At 55.1% G+C, this 10,694-nt stretch overlaps 2 protein-coding genes across 2 annotated transcripts; both read left to right on the top strand.

Annotated features, from left to right (window-relative positions):
- Nucleotides 1–918: 918 nt before the first annotated feature.
- On the top strand, nucleotides 919–3,165 carry H1-0 (H1.0 linker histone). The gene has a single exon (XM_070371609.1). The coding sequence runs from the start codon at nucleotides 1,224–1,226 to the stop codon at nucleotides 1,806–1,808; it is 585 nt and encodes a 194-aa protein (XP_070227710.1). The 5' UTR covers nucleotides 919–1,223; the 3' UTR covers nucleotides 1,809–3,165.
- Nucleotides 3,166–3,600: 435 nt separating this feature from the next.
- Nucleotides 3,601–10,329, top strand: GCAT (glycine C-acetyltransferase). Its single transcript, XM_005895221.3, has 9 exons — nucleotides 3,601–3,886; nucleotides 5,361–5,491; nucleotides 6,983–7,084; nucleotides 7,541–7,687; nucleotides 8,288–8,442; nucleotides 8,579–8,661; nucleotides 8,837–9,008; nucleotides 9,606–9,727; nucleotides 10,010–10,329. The coding sequence occupies exons 1-9, from the start codon at nucleotides 3,691–3,693 to the stop codon at nucleotides 10,159–10,161; spliced, it is 1,260 nt and encodes a 419-aa protein (XP_005895283.1). The 5' UTR covers nucleotides 3,601–3,690; the 3' UTR covers nucleotides 10,162–10,329.
- The last annotated feature ends 365 nt before the right edge of the window (nucleotides 10,330–10,694 follow it).

The raw sequence follows: 10,694 nt of genomic DNA, 5'->3' as shown, positions 1-10,694 counted from the left end.
CATTGTCTTCTAGGAGCCCTGGGAGGGGGACTAGACCCCCAGGCTGGGTCCTAGGAGTGGGGGCAGCAAGCTCTGTCTCTGACACCCCAAAACTCCTAGGCTGAGGAAGGACTATAAATGAATTACCAGTTAGGATACATGGAGGATGTGGGGGGGTCTTTGAGGAGAGGAGGAGACCTGGGAGACCCCTCTTCATTCCCTCAGGGACCCATGCAGCATTCGGGGTTCGACCTCAGGAAAGATCCTTGATGTAGATATCGGGGGCGCGCTGGGGGAGCGAACACAGAGGAGGGGGAAGGGACAAAGTTTGAAAGTGTCCTTCCAACTCTTCCAGGGAAAGTTTACTTAGGGGTCCCATGGCCTGAGAGATGGTAGAGGTGCGGGGGGCCCAGTGGCAGGATGACCCCCGAGAGGTGACCGGACCCCGGGGGAGCGACCCCTCCCCCCTGTCCCAGCTCGGCCCGGCTGGGAGTCGCCCGTCTCGGGGCCGCGTGTGTTAGTTGGGGCCGCTTTCGGGCCGCTCTGCTGGGCTGGGGGATCCCGCCGCGGGCCAGGAGTGGGGTCTCCGGTAGCCCCAGGGGGGAGCTTTCCTACGGGGGTTTTCAAGCAGCGGAACTCCCAGGCCCCGCAGAGCCAGCCCCCCGCAAAGGGGAAATGTGCCGGCGCGCCAGCGGTCCTCAGCGCTGTTTGGGGCGCGTGGCGGGCGCGGGGGGCGGCGGCCGAGGCAGCTGGACGCCTGGCGGAGGAGCTCAGAGAGCCAGGCAGCGGCCCGGAGCGGCGGCGGGGAGCAGGAAGGCCCGGGCTGGGGGGAAAGGTCGGATTTGCTCGGCGGAAGAAACACAGATGGCGGCGGCGCGGCGCCATTCTGGGCCGGGAGCAGGCAGCCAGCAGCCCTGTCCTCACCGCGGTCCGCCCGCCGCCGCTAAATACCCGGATGCGCCGCCCGAGCGCCAGACGCGGAGCTGGGAAAAGGGAGGCAGAAGAGGAGGAGGCGGAGGCAGAGCCGGGCGCCGAGACCGACCGACAGACCGGCGGGGCTGGGCCACGCAGACACGGCCCAGTGAGCCCTCCCCGCGACCCGAGCCGGGCCCCCGAGCGCCGGCCTCTGGACTGGCCTGGGAGCCAGAGGCTCCAGAGCAGATCCCGAATCAGGCTTTCCTCGGTTTCCGACGAGGGCTGGCCCTTTGGAAGGTGCCTTCAACAGCAGGACCAGGCAGGCCACCATGACCGAGAACTCCACGTCCACCCCTGCGGCCAAGCCCAAGCGGGCCAAGGCCTCCAAGAAGTCCACAGACCACCCCAAGTATTCAGACATGATCGTGGCCGCCATCCAAGCAGAGAAGAACCGCGCTGGTTCCTCGCGCCAGTCCATCCAGAAGTACATCAAGAGCCACTACAAGGTGGGTGAGAACGCGGACTCCCAGATCAAGTTGTCCATCAAGCGCTTGGTCACCACTGGAGTCCTCAAACAGACCAAAGGGGTGGGTGCCTCGGGGTCTTTCCGCCTGGCCAAGAGCGACGAGCCCAAAAGGTCCGTGGCCTTCAAGAAGACGAAGAAGGAAGTCAAGAAGGTGGCCACGCCAAAGAAGGCAGCCAAGCCCAAGAAGGCTGCCTCCAAAGCCCCAAGCAAGAAGCCCAAAGCCACCCCAGTCAAGAAGGCCAAGAAGAAGCCGGCTGCCACGCCCAAGAAAACCAAAAAACCTAAGACTGTCAAAGCCAAGCCAGTCAAGGCATCCAAGCCTAAGAAGACCAAGCCAGTGAAGCCCAAAGCCAAGTCCAGTGCCAAGAGGACAGGCAAGAAGAAGTGACAATGAGGCTTTTCTTGTGGACACGCCTGCCTGTCTATTTTCTGTAAATACTTTATCCTCCTCTCTTGGTCTCATCTGCCATCCTTTGCCCCTTTCCCTTCTCACTTTGTAAAGAGAATTTGTATTCCTCAGAAATTAGGGAATAATACATTTTTCCTTAACCAACCATGCAAGGACAGCAACAACAAATATCTCTGTAATGATGAGAATGTACTTTAGTTTTATTGTTACTAATCTGCCTGTGGGTTTGGGAATTTGGGTGGGTTTGTGTGTTTTCTTTAGTTGGGTGGTTGGTTCACTCTGAAGGTAAAAGTCGGTGGGGTTGGGTGGAGGAATGGGCAAGGTAGTTTGTTGGGGCTAGGTGACAGGGAGCCCAGGAACTGTAAGATTTGTAGGAGTTCCTCAGAGACCATCAGGCTTTAAGTTGAGCACTCCTTGTGAGAGTTTCAGAACCTTGGTGGGGAGGAGAGAGGGATGGCAGCAGCTGGCTGGCAAAAGAGGTAGATGGGGGTGGGGGGAAGCCCTCTCTTGGCTGTCTGCCACCTTCCCGTGGTGAGAGTGGGACGTCCAAACCCAGTTTCCTTCTCACTTCTGTTAGTCTGTCCCTGTGGCCTCTCGATTGTCCTAGAGAACCGGAGGGAGGGTTAAAGTGACAGCTGGTCCTAGAAACTGTAGCTTTTTTCAGTCAGCTAGAAACTAGCCACTGTGGGGGTTTCTGTGGATTCAGAAAGTCTCCTGTTAAATGGGAGTGGAAACTTTAGGGGAAGAGTGAGGAGTCAGCCAAGTGCCTCAGTGTGCCCCTGTTGAAACTTGGGTTTTTCCACACAATTGTTTCCTAGGAAGACCTTTTTCCTTTCCCCCCTGATTTTTGGTTCCTCTTGTATAAGAGGTGGCTTTGCTTGGCAGTCCAGTGGGGCTTCAGCCCTACCACTCACCACTTAAAAACCTCCAGACCTCTTTACTTTTTTTATATGTAGTGGTAGACCGGGGGTGGGGTGGGGGGAGGGCGGGGAGTGGACAGTAAGACATACTGCAGTCGACTTTGAATTGCTAAGTAGTTTTACAGAGCTAGGTCTGGTGTGTGTGTGTGTGTATGTGTATGTATATATATGTGTATGTATGTATGTGTGTGTGTATATATACATATCTAGGGCTAGTACTTAACGTTTCACACCCGGGAGCTGGGAGAAAAAACCCTGTACAGTCTTTCCTTTTTTTTTTTTTTAAATAGGCGCGCTTGCGCTCTCCCCACCCACCTCGCCCCTTTTTATTTTTAAATAAGTGTTATTTGTGCCTGGAAGAACTTGCTGTCTTTGTAATTTTCAAACTTTAAAATAAAATTTAAAAAAGAAATCTGAGCGGTGTGTTTTTCCATACTTCTAAAACTGAAGGAGAATGCAGAGCAATATGGTGGTCGAAACCTGGGGGCTTTTGCACCTAAGCACTGGGGAGAGTTCCAAGAGCTCGACAGAACCCAGGAAACCTTAGGGCCGGAGCATATGGAACGTCCCTCAGCCTGCTTTTAGGCGCCCGCCTCCCGCGTCCAGAGGGCGTCCCTACCTTCCGGGAGATGTGTGGTAGGCAGGGCATGGGAATGGGGTGGGGGTCTGGTGGGTCTGGCCCTGATGTGCCTTCCAACCCCCGTCGCCTCCTCTCCCCCAACACGGACAGCTCCAGTCTCAACTTACAAGTCACTCCACTTTCGTCCTCTTCCGATCCCGCCAGGTCCCGCCCTCCTCTTCCTAGGTCCGCTTCCCTGCCCCAGAGCGGGGCCCTTCTCGCTCCGATTGGCTGCCGGGGCCCAGCCCCCGCACGTGATCACGCCGCGGCCTAGGTGCACAAGGACCTGAGCGGGCAGTCTAGCTCCGGCGAGGTGGGCAAAATGTGGGCTGGCCGCGTCCTGCATGCTGCGCTCTCCCGGGCCCCCCGCGAGAGCCGGGCGCAGTCAGCGCTGGCTCAGCTGCGTGGCATCCTGGAGGAGGAGCTAGAAAGCATCCGCGGAGCTGGCACCTGGAAGAGCGAGCGGGTCATCACGTCCCGTCAGGGGCCGCACATCCACGTGGACGGCGCCCCGGGAGGTAACTACCCCCTCCTGGGAATCGCCAGACCTGGCCGGGTTTCGGGGGGCCGTCCTGAGGGTTTCGCTGGAGTGGAGGTCCTGGAAGCAGTGAGCGGGCCGGAGCACAGGCACACGTAGCCGCTGCTGGACCGTTTCCCATCTGTCAGGCCGACTTGCCTTTTCCCACGGTTAATTTTAACCTGATTAGATCCGTTCCCCCAGAAGAAGGTAATTTGCCCTTTGAGCACCTTTTTTATTTAGAGGCCAGGGCTCAATCCGAGATCCAGCCTGTGAGAACATAAGGAAGAAAGAGAGACAGCCAGTTGGCTCCCACCATACGGATTCAAGAAAGGGTGATTCAAGAAAGGGAGGCAGTAGCAAGAAATCCCACATTTCTAGAGCTGCTGCTTTGTTCAGATTTCTGCTAATTGCTGCGCCTGCACTCCTGCAAATCTCAAAACATGGGCATGACTGGTCCCATTTACAAACGAAGAGACGCTGATGCTCATAGATTTGAAGTGTCTTGCCTATAAACCCCCAGCTAGCTGCAGGAAGAGCTGGGCTTTTAGTGTAGGTCTTCTGGTATATTGGAGCTGGAAGGTCACATAACTGTCCATAGAGACCAACTTTCTGGCCAAAATCACTGTTTGAGCAAGGGGCTTGAGGGCTGCCCCACAAGTCAGATTGTGAACTGGCCCACCAGGCCGCCCTGGTTTCTGTCATCTGTGGTCATTGCTCATCTTGTTTGTGCCAGGACCCAGGTGGGTGCTGGTTACCAATAGGCCTCCAAACCTGCCTTCTGCCCAGGAAATAGGCCTGGAATATTTGGTGCTGTTGTGCTTATTTGTAAAACAGAGGTCTCTATCCTCCTCCAGGGAACCTTGGAGCAGATCAAACAGTGGGAAATTAGGAGACCCAGGTTCCCATCCTGTTTTGCCTCTCCCAAACTGAATAAACCTTGCCCTCTTGGAGCCTTAATTTCCTCCCTGGATCAGCTGTGTCCACTTTGGGCTTTAAAATGCAAGGGTCAAGGTCTCAGAGAGGCCACCCTGCTGAGCATACTGTTCTGTACCAGGCAGCAAAGTCAACTGTGTGGAGTTCGGAGACCATCACAGGGCTCTGTGATGCCCTCTTCTTTTACCCAGGAAAGAGCCAAGGGCCAGATGAGGGGTTACTGGTTTTCTTCAGAGATAGGAGAAGCCAGAGAGGAAGGGCTGGGGGTGAATGTGATCCAAACCTTCTCATTCTCCAAGGTGCTGCTCTGGGAGTCCATTTCTGCCCCTCCCTCTCCTGCAGCTGTTGAATTTGGTGCCTGCTAGGGGCTCCCCACTCCCCAACCTGGCCTCTGCCCCAGAACAGATGGTGCTGTGTGGTTGTTGCCTCATCAAGGGCAACTTCAGGTTCATTTCCTCTCCTGAGTCCCCAGGGCCTGGCACCTTTACAGGCCCTGATTGTCCTGAGCTCCTGTGTCCATCCCCTGTCCTCTGTCTCAGGAATTATTAACTTCTGTGCCAACAACTACCTGGGCCTGAGCAGCCACCCTGAGGTCATTCAGGCAGGTCTGCGGACCCTAAAGGAGTTTGGAGCCGGCCTTAGCTCTGTCCGCTTCATCTGTGGCACCCAGGTACACTGAGGGTGTGGCCCAGGCTGGGGCGGGGGAGGACGGGGTGGTCCCCAGTGTTGGCCACTGACCTCAGGTGTCTGCTTCTGCAGTCAGCAGGGCTGGTTAGGCAATTCAGCTCATCCCAGAACTCTAGGCCCGTGCTTAGCCCCAGTGCTGTTCACTGGGAAAACTGGGTTCAAGCTTCTGTTTTGTTGTGAAGCCTTGGGCAAGAAATTTAACCTCTCAGAGCATCCATTTCCCCACCCACAGAACAGAGCTTCTTACCTGTTCCTCTTCAAGAAAGGAAGAATAGAAGGCAGGGATTGAGATAGAGGTTTTTGGAGCTATTCTGCCTGAGTTTGGTTTCTAGTACCACGATATATTGGTTCTGTTACCATGGGCAAGTGTCTTAACTTGTCTGAGCATCAATGCCTTCATTGGTAAAGTGGGAATAATAATACTTAATAAGATTATCCCAAATTAAAGAGTTAATAGTGGGTTGGCAAAAAAGTTCAAGTTTTTCCATAACTTCTTACAGAAAACCCTGAATGAACTTTCTGGCCAACCCAATACATGTAAAAATGCTTAGAACAAGGCCTGGCACATAGCAGTGCTCAATAAATTGTTGCTTAATTATTTTATTTTGTAAATGTTACAAAATGAACTCTATACATGAAACTTACAGTGCTTACTGTGTAACATGTGCTATTTTAAGAACATTGCAAATTACTCCTTAATGCAGATAATAATCCCAAGTTCTAAGAGCTATTCTTGCCCCTGTTCTAGAGATGAGGACACTGAGGCCCCGAGAAGTTAATTTTCTTGCCCAGAGCACCCAGCCTGTTGTGATGGAACTTGAACCTATATGGCCTCGCTCAAGAGTCAGTGCTTCTGAGTCCTTGTGATTATTATTATTTGTCCTCTCAGAAAGGTGAAGGTGAAATGAATGGAACTTTTGACTTCCAACCAGGGCAGGTAATTCTGGACAGCTTCAAAATCTAACAATTGGAGGCCCAAATGAACCTAGAGTTACTTATGTAATCCTCCTTTTTGGCATTAAACAACAGAAAAAGGCGCTTAGGGACTTCTGTCATGATCCATTGGTTAAGACTCTGTGCTTCCACTGCAGGGGGTGCAGATTTGATCTTTGATCCCTGGTCAGGGAACTAAGATCCTGCATGCTGTGTGGTGTGGCAAAAAAATAAATTAATTAAAGGAAAATAAAGAAAAAATAGAAAAAAAAAGGGTACTCAGTTTGAAAGAGAAAATATCTTCCTTTGCCATTAGCTTCATAATTCTACCATCAGACCCCCACTGTAAAAGGAAAACCCAACCAGGAAGAGGGGCACCTAGTGGGCCCCTAATGCTTCAGATTCCTGTGTTGGCTCTGGGTGAACCCTTGTGGTGCAAAAAGCAGGGGGAGGGTGTGTTTGTGGCTCTGAGCCTCTGTCCCCGGGGCTTGTCCCATGTGGCCCCAAAGGCGTTACTGTGTGCTTCACCCCTTTACTTCAGAGCATCCACAAAGACCTAGAAGCAAAGATAGCCTGCTTCCACCAAAGGGAGGATGCCATCCTCTATCCCAGCTGTTTTGATGCCAACGCCGGCCTCTTTGAGGTGTGTGACGCCACGGGTGGGAGTTGGTGAGGCCTACCAGGCTGTGCAGGGCTTGGGAGAACTTGGCAGGATGCCAGGGCCATGTCAAGAGGCTCCAGTGCCCATTTCTTTGGAGGTCAAGGTTGGGCCAGCAGGTGTCCAGGAGGAATCCTGGGGCTTACAAGGAGGCCAGCTTCCAGGGCATTTGGGAGGTAACCTACATCAGCTGGAAGGCTGAGGGTGTTAGGGGCCAGGCATTCATCAAACATGTTCTCACCTGCTTTTGCTAGAGCAGGGCCCCTGATTCAGCCCAGTCCTGGAATGCCTGGGGATCAAGATAGAGACAGAGGGCTCCTTGCCTCCCTGCCCAGAAGAATGCCTGGTTGGCAGTGAAATATTGATTCAGGGGGAGTCATGAGGGAGGGAGAACCCCATGGTGGTTGGGTGATGGCTCTACTTGTGACTGCCTTCCACCAGGCACTGCTGACTTCGGAGGACGCAGTCCTGTCGGATGAGCTGAACCATGCCTCCATCATCGATGGCATCCGTCTGTGCAAGGCCCACAAGTACCGCTACCGCCACCTGGATATGGCTGATCTGGAGGCCAAGCTGCAGGAGGCCCAGGTGCGGCAGGGCCTCGCACTTCCAGGGCCAAGGACTGGTCTTATCCTCAGCCTCCCCTGCAAACTGCCCCCTACCCCGGTGAAGGAAAAGAGGCTTGCAGAAGCCGTCTCCTCACTCACAGGCAAATAGCCTGAAAGTTCGAAACAGCCAAGATCTGAACCCAGATCCTCAGACCCAACATGACTTAGCAACTAAATAACATCAACAATCTCAGACCCAAAACTTTATCCCATGGCACAAAGCTGTTTTGAGTTTGAGGAAGCACCTTATGTGTGGCAGGCCCCTGCCCAGCATCAGAGTGGGATAAGCTTATGGACAGAACTAACCCCACCCCACTCTGCCCTCTGGAGAGAAGACTGGGAGCATTCTCACTGCCCAGTGGCTAAGTATGTCTCCAGACTGCCCTGGAAGAGATGGGGAAGGCCCAGAGAGGCCCAGAGGAGGGAGAGCATGTGCCAGCCTCAGCACGAGGGTACATGTGTGCTCCCTCTGTTATGGGCACTGGGCAGAGTGAACCTTAAGAGCGCCAAGCAGCACAGAAAGGGAGTGACTTGGCCCAACTCGTGATACCAGCCACTGCCTTCTGTATCTTCCCTGCAGAAGCATCGGCTGCGCCTGGTGGCCACTGATGGGGCCTTTTCCATGGATGGTGACATCGCACCCCTGCAGGAGATCTGCCGCCTTGCCTCTCAATATGGTGCCTTAGTCTTTGTGGACGAAAGCCACGCCACTGGCTTCCTGGGGGCCACAGGACGGTGGGAGCACATGGCCCCTGAAGCCTTGGGTTGGACTCGTCAGGGTGGGTGGGAAACCACAAGGCCAGCCCCTACGCCCAACCCATGAGCCTAGGTGCTCAGGTGGCCGTGGTGGTAGTGGCAGCTTCCCTTGCAGGGGCACAGATGAGCTGCTGGGCGTGATGGACCAAGTCACCATCATCAACTCCACACTGGGGAAGGCCCTGGGCGGAGCATCAGGTGCCTGCAGGCTTGGGCCCCTGGGCTCCCTTTATCTGCATGCACGGCCCTGGAGGGGACTTGGGGGAGGTAGGAAGGGGAGGCCTGGGGCTGCAGGGAAGAAGACAGCATGGATGGTCCTCTCAGGAGGACCATGGGGTAAGCTCTGGCTCCTTGTTCTCACCCTTGTTCTCAGGGGGCTACACGACTGGGCCTGGGGCCCTGGTATCCCTGCTACGGCAGCGTGCCCGGCCCTACCTCTTCTCCAACAGCCTGCCCCCTGCTGCTGTCGGCTGTGCCTCCAAGGCCCTGGACCTGCTCATGGAGAGCAACGCCATCGTCCAGTCTATGGCGGCCAAGACTCTGCGGTGCGGTCCTGGGCAGGATGGGGCCAGCAGGGCCAAGGGAGCTGGTGGGGGCCTGCCCTGTGTGCCTGCACAGGCCCGTAACTCCCTGCCTTTGTGTCCTGCCTCTGCCCACCTCCACGTCCCCAGTGGGTTGCACTGGGACTTGTCTCTCTTAATCAGGAGCTACCTGCTTGCCCCGCCCTCTTCTCTCTGTCTGTCTTTTCCTTCCATTTCTTGGCGCATTTCATGTATTTTTATTTTTTGGCCCTACTGCCTGTGGGATCTTAGTTCCCCAACCAAGGATCGAACCCACACTCCCTGCATTGGAAGTATGGAGTATTAATCATTGGACTCCCAGGGAAGTCTCCCTGGTGCATTTCTTTGCAAATGATCCTGCATTCCCCCTTCTTGTACAGTCCTGTCCTTCTGCCTTTCTAATTGGTCTTCCTGCTCCTCTGCCTCTTTCCCCATCTGCCTCTCTGGGTCAGCATCTCTGTCTTTTTTGGTCCCTCCTGCAGACTTGGCCACAAGCCTTGGGTCACATCCATGTCCATCAGGAGTGGGTGTGATTGCTCCACAGTCCCCCAACTACCAGTGACACCCAGCTCATGCCCACAGATTCCGCAGTCAGATGGAGGCTGCTGGCTTCACCATCTCAGGAGCCAATCACCCCATCTGCCCTGTGATGCTGGGTGACGCTCGGCTGGCCTTAAACATAGCGGATGACATGCTTAAGAGAGGTAAGGAGGGCGGGGCTTGAGATGTGGCTGTGGGTCCTAAAAGAAAAGGAGGGAACCCTTAGACTGTGAATATTCCCTCTTCCCCCAGCCCTACTACCTTTCTTAGATCAGATGTCTGTCCAAGCTTGAAAACCCTAGGCCATGAGGCAGTCCCAGGTTTGAGAGACCTTTGGCAGCTCCCTTGCCCTCTGTAGCCCCTAGAAAAGTAGGAGCTATCTGTCATGCCCCCAGAACCTGCCTGGCTCTGGTGAGCCCCAGCTTGAACCCTCTCTACCCTCACAGGCATCTTTGTCATTGGGTTCAGCTACCCTGTGGTCCCCAAGGGCAAGGCCCGGATCCGAGTCCAGATCTCAGCAGTGCACAGTGAGGAGGACATTGACCGCTGTGTGGAGGCCTTCGTGGAGGTGGGGCGACTGCACGGCGCGCTGCCTTGAGTTCTGGGTAGTGACAAGCAGGGCCGAGGTCCCCCTCCCAACACAGTGAAAAGGGGGGCCTTTGATCAGCCCAGGCTAGAAGCTCTCAGCTCTGTCAGTCCTGGCGCCAGGCTGGGATGAGGCCTGTGCTTGTGGGTGTGAGGTTAAAGCAACAGTGTGAAAATCGGCTGTGACGTGTTAGTCTGCTTTATTCTCTCGGAGCAGCCCCAGTCCTGCAGCTGGTCGAAGGATCAGGCAAGATCTGGGGCTTTGAGGGCTGTGATAGCTCTCGGAGTTGACCACCTCTCCCAAATTAAGGTGGGACCCAGGCAGGTGGGATGACAGAGGCCGGAGCCACCGTTTGGCTCAGTTGGATGCTTTCCTGACGTAGAGAGAAGCTCAGCACCAGCCCTACAGGCCCCTTCCCATGCCACCCGCCCCCCTACTCCGCAGCCTCCAGAGTCTAGCCTTGGTGAACCCCTTGTCCTCTGCTCCCCACCCCAAGGATGGCCTACAGCTGCCCAGATAAGAAGGGGCTGGGCACCCAAGCCCAT

The sequence above is a fragment of the Bos mutus genome, chromosome 5 (genome assembly GCF_027580195.1).
Source record: "Bos mutus isolate GX-2022 chromosome 5, NWIPB_WYAK_1.1, whole genome shotgun sequence".
Taxonomy (NCBI): Eukaryota; Metazoa; Chordata; class Mammalia; order Artiodactyla; family Bovidae; genus Bos; species Bos mutus.
Note: the sequence above shows the minus strand (reverse complement) of the source record. Positions and strands in the feature narration are given on the sequence as shown.